The sequence below is a fragment of the Podarcis liolepis genome, assembly GCF_965112155.1.
Source record: "Podarcis liolepis genome assembly, chromosome: 2".
In the NCBI taxonomy this organism is placed as follows: domain Eukaryota; kingdom Metazoa; phylum Chordata; class Lepidosauria; order Squamata; family Lacertidae; genus Podarcis; species Podarcis liolepis.
In genome coordinates, this window is record NC_139555.1 from 27,316,593 (window position 1) to 27,334,369 (window position 17,777).

Here is a 17,777-nt window from a genome sequence, read left to right on the forward strand (position 1 = left end):
AGGGGCGGGGAGATTATTGGTTGTTCTTATTTCAACTATGTATTTTGTGGTTTTTATATTGCAATTTTATGTTCTGAACTGCCCTGGGATCTGCAGAGAAAGGGTGGTATAACACAAACAAACAAACAAACAAACAAACAAACAAACAAACAAACTCCCGCTTGAGCAAAACGTCTGACAAATTTGGAGGGAAGAAAAGAGTTACACTGAAAAAAGTTACCAGTAAAATTTCCATACATCTCATACATTCCCCAAGTGAAGAAAACTGCTCAGTTGTGGCTTGGAAAGCCATTATGGTGACATAATTGGTTGCAGGTTACATGCTCGTTCACACACAGCATTGGGGTCACACAGCATTCTTGGGAAGGTTTGTGGGTACTGGGTTTGGTAGGAACAGGGACGCCAGTAAAAGGTGGGTTGAGGGACCAGAGTGGGCACCGACTCCAAATCAACAATTTGTGGTTGCCACAGCTAAAAACAGCTGATGGGAGTGTACTGCCCTATCCTGACATAATACTCAAACAATCGCACCTTCCGAAGCCTTGTGCTGAATCCAGCACTATGCCGGAATTAATGGCATAGGGTTACAGCTGTTTATGAGTTTGCCTGAGGCCCATAATTAGTGCGCTGAATGAGTTTTGGCCAACGACTGTGGGGGCAAAGAAAACAAACCCAAGACTCCATGGAATTGTTTGTTAAGCACGCCTACGCAAGCCACTGCAATCACACACGCCAAGCCTTCCACTCTTGATGCGAACAGTTATTTTTCACAATTTAGATCCACGTGGAATTGGAAAACTGTAATGTTTTTCACCTGCGTTACAAAGCATCCCAAACTTTATGGGAGGATGCAAGAGCTCTCTCTTTGAAACGGCTTCACTGAATCGCTTGCTAGGATGAGACAATTCATGCATAGCATTACATAAGAACATAAGAAGAGTCTCGCTGGATCTTGCCAGTGACCCTTCTAGTCCAGCATCCTGTTCTCAGAGTGGCAACCAGGGGCCCAGGGCAGTGATGTACACCAGTACTGGCAGGGTATGAAGCAGGGAGACCATCAGTAGGCGGGAGCAGAGCCCCCAGCAGGCGGAACCAGAGCTGCAGTCAGTGGTAGGCAGAACCAACTAAATTCTAGCTTGTTCCCATCCTTTCCCTCAGGAGTTGTATAAGGGCAATGGTGGGACTAGGGAGGAGGAAGGTGATTGGAGGTGTCAAGAAGGCAGGCAGGGTAGAGGCTGACTGAGGACAGGCTGAGGTTGGCACAAATGGATCAGCCTCCATTGAAGAAGAAGAAGAGTTTGGATTCTGATATCCCGCTTTATCACTACCCGAAGGAGTCTCAAAGTGGCTAACATTCTCCTTTCCCTTCCTCCCCCACAACAAACACTCTGTGAGGTGAGTGGGGCTGAGAGACTTCAGAGAAGTGTGACTAGCCCAAGGTCACCCAGCAGCTGCATGTGGAGGAGCAGGGAAGCGAACCCGGTTCCCCAGATTACGAGACTACCGCTCTTAACCACTACACCGCACTGTTTCTCATTCCCCATTGGCCCAGGGGAAGCACAGGAGTGGGACCTAAGCAAAACATCACTCTCTCCACCTGCAATTCCAGCAACTGGTATTCAGAAGCATATTGCCTCTGACCGTGGAGGCAGAACATAGCCATTGTGGCTGGTAGCCAATGATAACTTTATCATCTTGTCTACTCCTCTTTTAACACAACCCAAGTTGTTCCGCCTGGCCTTCGGCTTGGAATCAATTCGATTCCCTCCCCCTCTTCTTTTTTCCTTTCACCTCCTGTGATGGAACTCCTATTGGGGACTTCCCTGGCTTTTTTCTGGCCCATGTAGGACCAGTTTGGAAAGTTAGCCTTGGTGAAGACTTGACGTTTTCATCCCCCAAAAAGTTTTTGATTTGAGTTTCCATTGAAATGAGGCTGTATTTTAATGTTTTAATGTTGTATTTTAATCTTGTTTTTAAGTTGCATTTCAATCAGTTTGTTTTATATCGGGTGTTAGCCGCCCTGAGCCTGGTCTTGGCTGGGGAGGGCGGGGTATAAATAAAATTTATTATTATTATTATTATTATTATTATTATTATTATTATTATTATTACTACTACTACTACTACTACTACTACTACACAGGGGAATTCTACTACTCAGGAATCAGGACTGATCTACAAATTCAGGGCGGGGGGGGGGGGGAGAAGCATGTGGTACAACCATGCTGGGATTGTACCATTTCAAAATGCAGGTGGGAGATTGCAAAATCTCGCTGCCTAGCGAAAGCTAGCATTTCAGGGAGAAGAGTTATAGCAAAGCAGGGAGGTTTTGATATGGGCCAGGATTTAGGCAGAAAATTATTGCTGGCGTTCTATGGCAATACAGTTCCAGGAGAGCCATATTATCACCCCCTCTGTCCCGTCCCGTCCCCAAAATGTGTAGACTACACAATCTCTTAGTCATCTCAGTAAGGCCTGGAAAGAAATAATATCTCGCCATATTCCATCCTTTCACCATGTATTCCTTGGATCCTGATTTGTTTCCAGTCTAGATGCCTCACTGGCTAAGGGTAACTATATAAATTAGTACCTCTAGGAAATCCCACTCCAAGTTTTCGTTCTGGTGACTTACTGCTTGCTGGGCTTTGGTGTTTTCCTGCCTGTTCAGAACCTAAGAAGAGCCTGCTGGATCAGGCCGATGGCCCATCTAGTGCAGTATCCTGTTGTCACAGAAGCCAACCAGATGCCTGTGGGAAACCTTGGCTCCCTTGCCCTTTTGCCATAGAGATTAATGTTTCTTCCAATTCCAACACTGCTTTAGATTCCTTGGCTACACTAATCCCATCTTCCTACCTTGGGAATGTCCTAGTGGATCATCTTTGATCTGAGTCATCATTTAGCCTCAATACCATTCTTAGTTCTGTTTCTACCAGTCGGTCAGGCAACTGATAATCAGTCATAACAGGGGTGGGGGACCTGTGGCCCTCCAACTGATATCCCATCACTACTGACCATATTTGCTGGGATTGATGGGAGCTGGACAACATCTGGAAAGCTATTGCTGTTATCAATTCATCTCTGTGCCACTGAGTCTGAGATGGACATACACCAAAAGCCTGAGCCAAATTTCACCCACATCTGTAATCACTAAGTGGTGGCCAATTTTATCCCAGATCCTTGTCTTGTCTACCGTAGTTTGTTCCTCACACCTTAGCTATTGCCATCACCCTGGGCTGGGGGGCACTGCAAATGGGTCCTTAACAGGCGGACAGCCTTACAGGGAGTTGAGAAGACCTTGCTCAGATAGCAACCCACCCCCACCCCCAGCACCTACAACCAGCAATCCCCCTCCCCATTCTAACCCATAGCCCAAGAAAATCTATAATGCAATTACATCTGTCTGACGCACGTGCGAGGTGAAAAGAATCTCGCCGTCGGCAGCACCATTCACTGCTAATTGCAATGTGCCTTTGCTAAGGGACAACTACAGAGCAATTTTGCAGAGTGCAGAACAATCAGGAGAACGGGAGCACTAAACATTTTTGACTTGTGCAGTTATTCCCTCTTTCACTATTTAAAAAAAAGTGGGGGGGAAATCCTACAGCTCCCCGCCCCTTAATTTTTTCCTAAACCAAACCCCAAGTGATTGTCTTTATTTGCACAAAGTGCCTCATAAATGCAAGAATTGCAAAATGCTAGGAAGAGAGAGTCAGCAGCAAGACCTGCCTTGGCTCGGATGAAAAGGAGAGGCTGGCATGTTGGATTTCAGGTCACGTTCTTGCATCTTGCAAGGAGACCTTTGGGGAATGCGGGGCTGCAAAGCAGCACAAATTTGTACAACACCAAGTCCTGCACACACCCAGCACAGTATTAGGCACTGCAGACCCAGAGAGTGGTGGGTGGGGCGGGGTGGTGGTGGAGAGACTTGCAAGGTGCTCCAGGATTTGGATATGGCCATAGCTTGTCTAGCCAATGGTCTGGCAAGTGGGGTGTTTCTGAAGGAAGGGAGACTCCTGCTACTTAATTCTAGCATTTATTTCCTTTTAAGTTAGCATTTTCTACCTTGCTTTTCCATTCAAAGATGTCTGAGGTTGGCTAACAATAAATTATAAAGCAAAAGCATCAGCCGTGTCTTTCTTCGCAAATACCTAGAAGACCCCAAGAACGTATTACCTCTTTTCTAACTTCTACTTCTACAGCTTCCTCTTCATTCTCTTCTTTAACAATTGTTCCATGTCAATTGTTGAATGCTAGGAGTTTTGCACTGTAATTTCACGGGATGGAATTTGTGGCGGTATCCTGGCATGCAGTTCTTTCTTGCTTTTTAAAATTTAGCATGACATGCCAATATATTGACCCAAAAGCCACGGTTCCATAATGGAGCAGGAATTGCAGGATAAAAGGAACATTAGAAACTGGGACAGAAGCGCCAGCATTATAACCAAGAAAGCTACCCCAAGAAACCCCATGTTTGAACGCAGACTTAGAATGGTATTAGAATTTCCTGCATCTGTAACCTGTGTGAAAATAAAGCCAAGTTGATTATCACATTCGAGCAATTACAGAAAAAAATGGTTTCTTTCATATTCTGTATCATATTAGCAAGTTTCAGAAGCCGTGAATTAGGCAGTAAAAGTGTTCTTACAATCGCTTGTGAATTATCCTTGGTCCACTATGCCTTGTTTGAGTAACCTAGCAGCAGCCTCCCAATCACCAAGATAGTTCCTGAAATAGCCCAGCTGAGTGGCAAATTCAGGACACGTTGCCCCGTGCAGAAAAGGGCCCTCCCCTGTGATCAAAGACAGCCCTCTCTTTCCCCAAAGGATTAATATGTTTCTAAACCCGTTAACTTTTAATTACCGCCTGAGCAAGCTGGCTGAGTGCCATCTACATCTCTATTAAAATTCAATTTATGCCCATCATAACTAATTCTGCCGCCCTAGCTTCCTCACCAGCAGCCTTCAATTGCCAGACAAGATGTCCGAAACCTCGTCTCACTGCATTAAATCTCCAAAGAGAGGATATCTCTCTCTCATCTGCAGGGCTGAATGAAGGAGACGGCAGCAGGTGGCACTTTGAGCGGGAGGAGAAGAAATGGGTGGTTTGAGAGTGGTTTGCACAGAGTCCTTGTGGCTTCATCAGCTTCCTGGAGATGACCGGTCCATTTCTAGACAGTCTGCTCTACAGAGGTTTTACTTATTCTCACTTTTGCTGCTGTAAAGGGCAGCTCTACATATTGCTGTAGCGAGAGCATCAGGATGTGCAGATAACACATGCCTATGTTTGTATCTTTAAATACTGGTATACAAGTATCTGGGGAACCTGACACAACAACAACAACAACAACAACAACAACAACAACAACAACAACAACAACAACAATTTATTTATACCCTGCCCATCTGGCTGGGTTTCCCCAGCCACTCTGGATGGCTTCCAACAAAGTATTAAAATACACTAGTCTGTTAAACATTAAAAGCTTCCCTAAAGAGGGCTGCCTTCAGATGTCTTCTAAAAGTCTGGTAGTTGTTCTTCTCTTTGACATCTGGTGGGAGGGCATTACACAGGGCGGGTGCCACTACCAAGAAGGCCCTCTGCCTGGTTCCCTGTAACTTGGCTTCTCGCAGTGAGGGAACCGCCAGAAGGCCCTCGGCGCTAGACCTCAGTGTCTGGGCTGAACGGTGGGGTGGAGATGCTCCTTCAGGTATATTGGACCGAGGCTGTTTAGGGCTTTAAAGGTCAGCACCAACACTTTGAATTGTGCTCGGAAACGTACCAGGAGCCAATGTAGGTCTTTCAAGACTGGTGTTATGTGGTCTCGGCGGCCGCTCCCAGTCACCAGTCTAGCTGCTGCATTCTGGATTAGTTGTAGTTTCCGGGTCACCTTAAAGGTAGCCCCACGTACAGCGCATTGCAGTAGTCCAAGCAGGAGATAACTAGAGAATGCACCACTCTGGTGAGACAAGGAGGTATCTTACCTTCCCAGCGTAGCCCATGCTCACTGGTGCTCAAAAGTTGCATATATGTTACGGGATTGCTGTGAGGAACACAGGTGTAACCCTGGTAACTTTCACAGTGGGCAGAGCTGTCCAAAATGGAGGCTTGGACTCTTAACAGCAAGTGAGGTTTTCAAGGACTGCTACTACACCGCCACCCTCTTCTTTATTTCACCACTGACTGGTGTTCCGTTGTACAACACCCAGTCTACAAATACAGTGGTACCTCAGGTTAAGTACTTAATTTGTTCCAGAGGTCCGTTCTTAACCTGAAACTGTTCTTAACCTGAAACACCACTTTAGCTAATGGGGCCTCCCGCTGCTGCCGCGCCGCCAGAGCACAATTTCTGTTCTCATCCTGAAGCAAAGTTCTTAACCCAAGGTACTATTTCTGGGTTAGCGGAGTCTGTAACCTGAAGCGTATGTAACCTGAAGTGTATGTAACCCGAGGTACCACTGTACATAGATGGCCAAGGGGGGTGGGCTGGGTATGGTTTGCCACATGTGCAGATCTGAGTTCAGCATTTGAATCTACTTAACAAGGAATAGCTATGGGAGAGACGACTCAATTAAATGTGCATTTCAAATAAGTTTGGGTTTACATCTAAGGGTTCGTTCAAGATTTCAAAGGCAATTAACCAGACTGGTCACTGTTGCTAGTGGTAGCGGGCATCAATGAAGATTTGAGCAGGAAACAGCTCTTGTAGAGTTTAATTTTGGTATCGCAGAAGTTTGGAACATCCTATCCTGTTGGATGGTACAGGTGAAAGGAGTATGTTGGTACCTCTGTACGGCTGCTACAGGAATAGGGAAACTGTGGCCTTCCAGATGTTGCTAAACTACAACTCCCATCATCTGTGATGGGAGGGCTGATAGGAATGTGAGTCCAACATCTGGAATGCCACAGGTTTCCAAGGACACTTCCAAATTCGGTCTGCCACTTTCTAATACATAATTGCAGTCAAGGAAAGTGTCAAAAATAACTTCAGCATGGCTAATTCAAGAAGTCAAGTGGGTTGTGTGTATTCCTATAACACCATGATGATACCACTTAGTGAAATTGCACAAAATGGTTTTAATCTTAACAATGGCAAAAAAGAAAAAAGCACAGAAGCTCCCAACAGTGTTTGAATAGTTTGTCTTATGCATCTGCTGTTTTTCAGGCATTCCGTGCATGTTAGAAATACTCTAGGAACATCTGCTGAGCAAAACTGGTTTACACAGCCATTTGCTATTTAACATTAAGGTCACTGCACTTCATTTGTAGTGGCACATGATTATATTGTGCCACAACAAATGAAAAACAAATAAAGTAAAAAGGAATATTCTCCTCTCTTCTACCAGCAAACAATCAACTTTGATGTATTATCACTGTCTGGGATGAATGATCAAAGGCTGAATGGGGTGAGGGCTGGGAGAACATATCTCTAGGCTCTTGTAATGCATAATGTTCCCTGTGCTCATATATAGTTTTCAAGGGTTGGTATAATGCAGAATTGGACATGAAAGCTTAGCGGCAATGGAATAAGCACCTACTATTCCACATGCAAATTTCTTTTTGAAATGGCAGCTTTCACTGTAGTTGCTTTGGGTGGAAGCCAACCAACCTGAGCGTCATGGGTAGTTTAGCCCTAACTGAGGTATTTAATAGAATCATAGAACAGTAGAGTTGGAAGGGACCCTGAGGATCATCACGTCTAACCCCCTGCAATGCAGGAATATGCAGCTGTCCCATACGGGGATTGAACTTGCAACCTTGGCATGATCAGCACCATGCTCTGTCCAACTGAACTATCCAGGCTTATTTATTTATTGAATTTATTATATCCCACCTTCTTCTCCAGGGAGCTCAAAGTGGCCTATGTTGTTTTCCCCTACCTCACTGAACCACCACCACCACAGCCACCCTTTCAAGGAGGTTAGGCTAAGAGGCAGTGACTGGCCCAAGGTCACCCAGTGGGAGGTTGAGCCCTGGTCTCCCAGGTCCTAGTCCATCATCTTTGACCACTGGTCTTGCTAGCTAGGGATGTGGGGAGGTGTAGTCCAACAACAGCTGGGGACCCATGCTTGAGGAACACTGCTCTCACTGCTATACCACACTAGCTGTGGCTCCCCAGATCATGCTGGATTCCCACTATCCCTGACAGGGGGTCATGCCAGCTGGGTCTGAGGAATCCAAAAGCATATTGAGGGCCTCAAATATTCCACCTAATTCAATCTAATGCAATGAACCAGTAGTCTCAACCTGCGCTCCTGGTAGCCAAGCTCCAGTACGTCACCTACTGCCCCACTGAAGCAGTACGGCTGCTCGCTGAATTGCAGGCTGACCTGTGTTACCAAGGAACAGAAGCGTCACTTAGGCAGCATCACAAGCCCCGTCAGCTGACTTGGCACCTCGTCAGATGACCCAGGGGACCAAGGAAGCTCCACCTGGAATGATAAAGCCTCAAAGTTTGAGCAAACTTGTCTCTTGCAGAAAAGGCGCTGGCAAGCTGGCCTCCTGGTGGTCAGTTTCCATTGCAGTTGGTGCTGCCCTGAGAACCTGATTTGGAAATATAATACCTGCCTCTGGCCAAGCCACCACTTTGGGTTCCTGACTTGCACCACTCTGGCTGCCTCTGGGTGATGGCTTTCTCCCTCTGGACCCCTGGGGCTTTGATCCCGTCAGCACTTGAGCAACCTGCAGCAAACTTTGACACCCTCAAAACCTGTTAGGAGGTGAGCTAAAGAGTGGCTTTCCCCTGTTCTTTCAGGCATGTCTGTCACTGGGGTGAGACACAGGCAGGCCTGAGGCAAATCCTTTCCTCAGCAGTGTGGCTCTGCAGGGCTGCGAAAATGTTTGAATCCACTTCCCCGCGTGGCTTTGCTAGATCCCAGAAGAAGTGCCTACGCCAGACCTGTGGCGGCAATGTGAACATTTCCTTATACAACTGAAAGGAACTGGAATAAATATGTCCCCACAACTGTGGTTCCCAGAACCACAAGGGAGCGACTTTTGCAGCTACAGTTGTGCCACTGGATAAACCTTTCAATTAGCTTAATTTATGCTTGCAATTCTGAGTATGAAACAGCGACTGAAGTTAACTCTGGAGTGACCAGCTCCTGTGTACGACCTGATGCAAATGGAATACAGTGGTACCTTGGGTTACATACGCTTCAGGTTACAGACTCCGCTAACCCAGAAATAGTACCTCGGGTTAAGAACTTTGTTTCAGGATGAGAACAGAAATTGTGCTCCAGTGGTGCGGTGGCAGGAGGCCCCATTAGCTAAAGTGGTGCTTCAGGTTAAGAACAGTTTCAGGTTAAGAACACACCTCCGGAACGAATTAAGTACTTAACCTGAGGTACCGCTGTATGGTTAACAGCAGATCATGATATGTTAGCCATGCAAATTATTTGTGAGGCGGGGAACAAGCAGGATGCTATTGAGATTGTGAGGCCGGGATAGTCGATGTGGTGCCAATGTGATGACTGACTACAAGTCCCATCATCCCATTTCACTATGCTGGCTGTGGCTGACCAGGGTTGGTATACATACAGACCCTGCAGGCTGGCGATACCTGGTCTAAGAGCTGCTCACCTTGGCAACAAATACTGGCTTTCCTACCCACAACCCAATTCAAAGTGGTTCCACATGACAGAAACACTCAGATCCTCAGCTCAGTTAAGACATAGCTGTGTGATGGTGCATTGAAAAAGGAAGTTTTTCTTCTGTTCCTCTGAGGTAAGACTTGAAGCTGCTGTCCACAGCGTGTGATGTAGGCCTGGCATCGAAGGCAGTTTTTTTGAGCATCTGTCAGTGAAGGGACTGCACACTTGGTGACACTGCCTTTCTTCCTGGGGTCCTAGAGTGAGGAGGTGTTGCCATGGCAGCAAGATGCCTTCATGTTTGATGCCTTTAAATGGGGAAATAGCTTGTCTCGGGCTGAATTATTGATTAAAATGGGGAGGATGACACACACATTCATACACAGAGGAGATGCAGAGAAGCATAGGCTTGATTTAAAGACAAGCCTCAAGTGGCTGTGACTCCATGACACTCGCTTTCTTTTCAAATTACCGGCAGGGCCCAAGTGCGAGCAAAAGAGATGGAAGGAAGCTTTTCATTATTATTATTATTTTTGTCAGTTTTCTAAGGCAGGATGGAGAGAGACTGCTGCAAACCAGGAGGCACAGAGTTACCAGCAAACGGCAGATAAACGATAGCAATCAGAATGGAGGGTAATTAACAAGCTATTTGAAGAAGGAACAACTCTACAAAAGTGTCAAAAGCAACTAGAGGTGCTTTTCATCTTCCGTGTGCTCAGACAAAACGGCAACAAATTAACAGAGAAGGACAAGTATTACACAAATTAATAAGCAGCGAAAGCCAGATTGACAATTGTTCTTCGGCACCTGGTATATCTGATGTATATTTTGCCAATGCACAAGGTGGTATCTGCTTGAGAGAAACGCTAGCTCGGACACAAAGCTCAGCTATTATTATCAGTTTTAGGTCTCCCGTTTGAAAATGTAAACAAAGTAAGAATCCCAGAAGTATGGATATTCAAAGGACAATGTTAAGAAGTGATGGCAGCAGGAATATTGACAGCTAGAAATTGGAAAGAAGCAAAGGGTTTAAATGTAGGGAAACGGTGTAACATAATTTGGGTTGGGACATAACACTTTCTGAGAAACAGTTGCAAAAACTCGGTGTGGCTAGAGGTGGAAAAAAAAACATGAAAGACTTTTATACTAGCAACTTTCAGTCTCTCTTCCACTTCAGTGCTTGTGTAAACTTTACTATTATTATTAATTTACATCAGAACTATGCCTTAAGGTTCAGTTTGTAATATTTTTTTCTTTTCAACTTTTTTTATATATAAAAAGATGTGATCTAGAATTAGTGCCCTGTCACCCAGTGCTCATTGGTGTATTCTATTTACATTACGCAAGGTTACTGTAAGACAGCTAAAGTCTAAAGCCCAGGAACCAACCACTGCTGGAAATGACCATCACAATTTACTTTTGCTGTCTCCTCCTCCTCTTCCCACAAGCTTTTCCGCCACTAGATAATCAGGTGCAACTCAGTCTATGAACAGTTCAATGTGCGCTCAGGTTGAGTAACTCAAAATGGAAGCATCAGGAAGGGGAGCTTTGGGTTGGTGGCATCAACATCTTGCATCCCTGCAGGATGCTGCCATTACCAACACAAAGCTCTCCCACAATCTCTTGACTGCCCCTCCTCATCTCTGCTCCAGCAGCTGCAGCACTGCAGCTGCATATAACATGGACCCGCAACATGAATTAGTCTGCAACCCTATGCACACTTAGATGAGAGAAAAATCCCATTGGACACAATGGAACTTACCTCCGACTACAGATCTGCCCTGTTACAGTCTCAGAAGTCAATGAGAAGCAAAGGTCTGTTCTACTGGGCTCTTCAGTAGTCAACAAATGTGTGTCAGGTACTATAGATGGCTCTGAACTCAGAAAAGTGAAGCGCTTATGTCAGGGAACTGCCATCAAAACAGGGGCGGGAAACAGAGGGGCAGTTGTGTTACAGGGAGCCTCCGAAAATCTTGCGAAGCAGTTCTTCGTCCGGTGATGAGGAAAACCCCACCTCCAGTGGAGGAGAGGTGAAAGGACCAGAGGATGCTGGTAGGAGCCTCAACACCGCTCCTGGCAAAGCTGGCCAGGAGGGAAGCACACCCATTCCGCCGCCCACCCTGCGCAGAAGTCTAAAACGTAAAGAGGGAAGGAAAAGGCTGGGCGTAATGAGACTTTTATGCTGGGGGAGGTCCAGGAAACAAGCACTCCCGGATTCTGCTAGCGATTGAGGCAGACATGAATTTTGGGGTTCTGCACTGTAAATAGTTTTGCACCTAAATAAAACCTGAAAAAGACAGGTCGGAGTCCTGCCTGGTTACTCGTGAGCAACCACCTTTGCCATCTGACAGCTTAGCAAGTTATCTGGTTTTATGCAAGCATGAATTGTATACAAGAAAAGGGGGGGGGGATATATATATATATTGTGGAAAGGCTAACACTTCCAAATGGCTGGTACGCACACACCCCGTCCCCATTTTTCTCTCACTGAGAACTTTATCTGTCTGGCTTAACCATGAGAAGGGCTGAAGGGGAGATGTGATCAATGTATATAAATATTTGAACACGGGTAAGCCACAGCTTCGTAGCACGCTGTTCAATCTTGCAGTCAGAGGGCTAACATGTTCCCGTACCTGGGAGAAGTAATTGGACAAGCTTAAAATAAGTGCATTTCCTAGCTGTGACAGTAATTAAAACACAGGAATTGCTCACCAGAGGAGGCTGGGAAGAGCTCCCAAATCACTTGAAGTCTTTAAATCAAGAGAGGATGTCTTCCTATTAGGGGTGGATTAATTCGGCTAGGGTGAGTCTCATATCTGAAGCTTGCAGGACATCATGTCAGCAAGGATTTTTTTTTATAGGTCTTCCTGAAACTGAGGGATATGAAAGCCAGGAAATTTGTTATATGGCCAACGAGGCCATGCTCTAGGGAAGCGAATTTTACATTGATCGGCACTTAGTAGTTTGCAGCGATGCACCAACCCCCTCCCCTTTGGAGCGTTCCGTAGGAACTCTCAAAATGCCCAAATGCAAGAAACATTCCAGCCTTCCTTGCCAGTTCCCTCCTTGCAACATCTCCCAATAGGTGCACCCTCCCGCTTTCCCAAGGCAAGGCTTGGGCAGGAGAGGGATGCTGCACTCCTGCTTGTGGGCTACACAGAGGCATTGTTGGCCACTGCGAAGGCTGGAACTGATAGGCCTCTGGTCTCATCTTATAAGGGTCTTCTTATGTTCTTTGTTTCCCTGGTGAATGGGGGCAGGGCAATAGCAGGGTGAACTGGGTAGTGTGTTGGAACCCCTTTCACATCTGACCCAGTTCAAGGGGGTTTGGAACTGGCTCACCAAGGGGCCAGGTGTTTCAGGCAGAGGGAGCCCATCTTTGGAACTCTCTCCATTTATTTATTTCATTTAAAAAATCACACTGCTTTATTATTATTATTATTATTATTATTATTATTATTATTATTACTATTATTATTACTATTATTATTATTTTAAAAAGGTAAAGGTAAAGGGACCCCTGACCATTAGGTCCAGTCATGGCCGACTCTGGGGTTGCGGTGCTCATCTCGTTTTATTGGCAAAGGGAGCCGGCGTACAGCTTCCGGGTCATGTGGCCAGCATGATGAAGCCGCTTCTGGCGAACCAGAGCAGTGCACAGAAACACCTTCCCGCCGAAGTGGTACTTATTTATCTACTTGCACTTTGACATGCTTTCGAACTGCTAGGTTGGCAGGAGCAGGGACCGAGCAACGGGAGCTTACCCCACCGCTGGGATTCGAACCGCCGACCTTCTGATTGGCAAGTCCTAGGCTCTGTGGTTTAACCCACAGCGCCACCCACGTCCACAAAAAAGATAGAACATTAAAATCAAGAAAAACTTGCTCTGGTTGGCGGATCTTGGGAGTTCTAGTACAAACAAAAGTAGATTTTGTAAATCTGAACTGTGCCTTCTCCTGATCTAAGCAGCAAGTTTCCATCTTGGCCATAGGCAGAATTTGGGGCGCTAGTTTGCAAATCAGTAATAAGAAAGGAGACACTAGAGATAAGGAATCTACTTTCTTCAGTGGGGCAAACCTGGCCCAATAAACATGATGTCGCAACTGCTACATCTGCTTGCTTCTTTGAGGGAGTTTGTTTCAAATTATTTGGGAATGGCCAGCCCTGCGGGGAGAGGGGTGCTTGACTGACAACTGGTGCACAAATTCTGTTCAGTTTTGTCTTTTTAAGGAGAGGTTAGATAAGGACGAAATATAGTTTCCCTGAAAACGTTCCTTCCGTTTTTGGCTTTAAGGATTCATGAGCTGGGGGATCCATCACACTCTGGTTGGAGTTAACTGACTGCTTAAGTCCACACTTTAGCTACTTTCCCCCCAGGGAAAACAATTCTTTAGCACTCAACCAAAGCAAACAGTTCAGGTTTCCCCTGGATAGCCATTTGTTCCTATCTGTTGGCAAAGAGCGGGTTTTCCCTTGGAAAGGATGAGGGCAAAGGCCTGGGTCAAGCAGAAAACCACTAGGACTCATCCTTGCAGCGGTTCTCAACCTGTGGGTCCCCAGATGTTGTTGGACTACAACTCCCATCATCCCTGAGCTCTGGCCTTGCTAGTTAGGGGTGATGGGAGTTGTAGTTCAACAACATCTGGGGACCCACAGGCTGAGAAAGGCTACTTTATAGACACAGCACTAGTGGAAGTGTGGACAAGCCCTGCCTCACAGCGCTCCTGTTTGCTCTGGACACTGTCACCCCCCCTCCACCTTTCTAGCTTTCCCAGACTTCATAGAAAATCTCACACTTCTAGCGTTTCGTGTGTGACGTTTTGCATGCGTCAAACAACTGAACGCTCTCCACCCCCCTCCCCAAAGCCACTATTATTTTTTTTAGCTGCTATAAAAGAAAATAAATTGATTAAAGACCTGGAATAGTTCCTGTGCACCAGCCAGCTGGGAGCTGCAGATGACACATGCCCCAGGGGCTTTTGCTACCATGGGGATAATGACAGGGAGCAGCCTGCAGGGACAAGGCTCCAGGTGGAGGGAGGAACGCTCGCTGCCACTTCACAGAGCCCCGAAGAGCGAAAGGCCACCTGCGACGTACCTGTATTCTAGAGAGAATTTGGTCAGCTCCCTGTTGTCATGCAGCCATTTGAACTCCAGAGGCCAGCTGCCTTCTGCCATGCAGGTCAGGACCAAGCGGTTTCCCTCCAGGTGAACCTGTGTACGCACCGGCTCCGTCTTGAAATAGGGAGAAACGTCATCTGCAAAGGACACAGAAGAGGGGAAGGAGAGAGGGTCAAGCTGTATGTTCTTTCTAAGCATCCTGCCAAATTTAAAGGGCACAAGAGCCCAAGCCAGCCAAAGGGCTTGTTCGTCCAGTATCTTCTCTGTGATACTGGGTCCTTCTGAGCTACATAAATGAATGGAAAGCAGTAGAGAAGCCTTAAGAAACATGGTGCTTTCCAGGGAGTAGTTTCGTACTGCAAATCTCAGGGATGTACTGTGTCACCCAGGGATGATGGTTTCCATGGTACAAAATATCGGGGGGGGGGGCAGGCTGCTACAGGGCAATTCTGGGTGCATCTATCCTTTATTGTACCATTCCCTGTCTCTTATTTCACGGCAGAAATTTAGAGAAATATCAAACCTGATACCAGATCTCTGGATCATCCTATATAAATGGTTTCTATTGCTCTGACTGGGTGAGCAAAAACCAATAAGCAAAAAGGTTATAAATTAAGCATGGCAGTGGAATTCTCTTAACCGGAACCCCTGTAAGTTTTTCATCACCCCCCCCCCAGACTGTATTTAGACAGAATTTTCTGTAAGGGCTCACCCACCCTTCTCTTTGTTTCGCAATAAGGTAAAGGTACAGGACCCCTGGATGGTTAAATCCAGTGGGGTTGCGGCGGTCATCTCGCTTTTCAGGCCGAGGGAGCCGGCGTTTGTCCACAGACAGCTTTCTGGGTCATGTGGCTAGCATGACTAAACCGCTTCTTCTGCAACAGAACACCATGGCGGAAGCCAGAGCGCAAGGAAACGCTGCTTACCTTCCCACCACAGCAGTACCTATTTATCTATTTGCATTGGTGTGCTTTCAAACTGCTTGGTTGGCAGGAGCTGGGACAGAGCAATGGGAGCTCACTCAGCTGCGGGGATTCGAACCGCCGACCTTCCGATCGGCAAGCCCAAGAGGCTCAGTGGTTTAGACCACAGCGCCACCTATGTGTCTTGCAGTGTCTTCTGCTTGTCCCATGATTTTAGGCATGGGTCCAAGAGTTTTTGTTTTTGTTTTCCCTTTCGTCACACCACTTCCCCTGGGAGAACCCGTGGTTTAGTGCTGAATCCCGATGGACATTGGTTTCAATTCAGCAGTAAACCATGGGTTTTTCCAGGGGAAGTGGCAAGACAAAAGGAAATCCTCCCAGGCCCAGGCCTCGGGGGACAAACAGATGTGTGACTGAGTCCTAAGTGTAGCTGCTGGCACTGACCCTCTTGGGTCATAGACATACCATAAGATTTCCACGGTAAAATGTAGTGAATACAGAATGGCATGCAATATTTAAAAAATCCTAATGTGGGCAGATCCACACTAGGTGACACATAGGACATTCATAAACATGATTTACTGAGGCCAGTAGCTGGAGAGGAATGTGGAGTCAGACCATAAAAACAAGAGGAGCTGAAATCAGTGCAGAGTCAAGATTGCTCCAAAGCCACCCCTTATGGACTTTTTGCACGAAAAGAAAAATGAGCTCTTGATATCTAGGTTTGAAGACTGAAAAAAAGGTTACTATTATTAATAGTACTGTATTGGTATTATTTCAATTTATATACTGCCCTTTATCTGAAGATACGAGGGCAGTGCACAACATTAAAAACACATTGTGGAACATCAATGATAAAAACATAATGGAAGGAAGCCTAATACAGCGGTACCTTGGTTTATGAACTTTGTTCCGGAAGTCCGTTCTTAAACCAAAGCATTCTTAAACCAAGGCGTGCTTTCCCATAGCAGCGGGGGACTCAATTTACAAATGGAACACACTCAACAGGAAGCAAAACATGTTCTTATTCCAAGGCAAAGTTCACAAACCAAAACACCTACTTCCAGGTTTGCAGCGTTCTTAATCCAAGTTGCTCATAAACTAAGCTGTTCTTAAACCAAAGTACCACTGTAGCAAAATGATCATCATCATAACAGTCCACCTCCCCACACTTTCACAGGCCATAGATGGATAGCTTATGGAAAGCAGAAGAATGGGATGTTATGGAAGTAAGAGTTTTGCATAAGTTTTTACAGCTGATAGATGGAGAATTGGAAGTCTTTCCTTTTTTAAAATTTTCTCTCTTTTGGTTTTCTTGCTTTTTAAAAAAATGCTTGATATTTGATATTGACTCCTGTAAATTGTTTCTCTCTCTCTCTCTCTCTCTCTCTCTCTCTCTCTCTCTCTCTTTAATAAAATCAGTTTTTTTGTTTTGTTTTTTAAGAAAATATCACTCCGAAATCAAACAACTTTAGCCTCAAAGTCCATAGCCAGTTGGTCCAGAGGTCTTTTGCCCGTACTGGGGATGAGCAACTGGAGATGCTTGCAAAACAAAAAACCACACCAAACAAAGCAAACACCAACTGGGTAGTGAGATGGGTTGGGGTAACTGAACAATGCTGAATACCTCCCTCATTTGAGTCCAGCTGCCCCCTCTGTTCCTACATACATCTACTGTCTTTCTTACTAGCTTTTGCCCCTGATTTCAGACTCCCAAGAGCTCGAAACTAGGGTTTCTATGAACACAATACCTACAGAAAGAGCACCATTCGGATTGTCACAAGTTTCACTTCCTGCCAGCAGAGGGAGCAAAGACAACTGATAACTTTGTCCTCAACCTGCCATGAAAAGTGCTGCCACTTTTTTTGGGGGGGGGGGACTGTGAAGTTCAGACACATTAATTCATTCACGTGCATGCAGACTTTTAAAAGCCGTATTTACTAGCATTGAATAAATGGTAGAATGCCAAAACCACTATCTGGCCACGGTGGCAAATCTGCTATAGGAGGAATGGAAAACGCATCCCTTTACCTACAGAGCAGGGAAGAGATACAGATAGGAAAAAGATTGGTGGAGGGAGACGCAAAGGCAGTCCAGGAATTAGGGCAGAAAGGCAGCCAGCTGGGGGGAAGTAGAATGGTTACTTTTG

General features: G+C 45.9%; 1 protein-coding gene across 11 annotated transcripts in view; it reads right to left on the reverse strand.

Moving 5' to 3' along the window:
* SDK2 (sidekick cell adhesion molecule 2) overlaps positions 1-17,777 on the reverse strand; it is a 346,988-nt gene that overhangs the window by 134,246 nt on the left and 194,965 nt on the right. For all 11 annotated transcript variants that reach the window (XM_083489771.1, XM_083489780.1, XM_083489775.1 and 8 more), the window contains exon 2: positions 14,683-14,842. In XM_083489771.1, the coding sequence (XP_083345897.1) occupies positions 14,683-14,842 (160 nt within the window). The remainder of the gene's footprint in view (positions 1-14,682; positions 14,843-17,777) is intronic.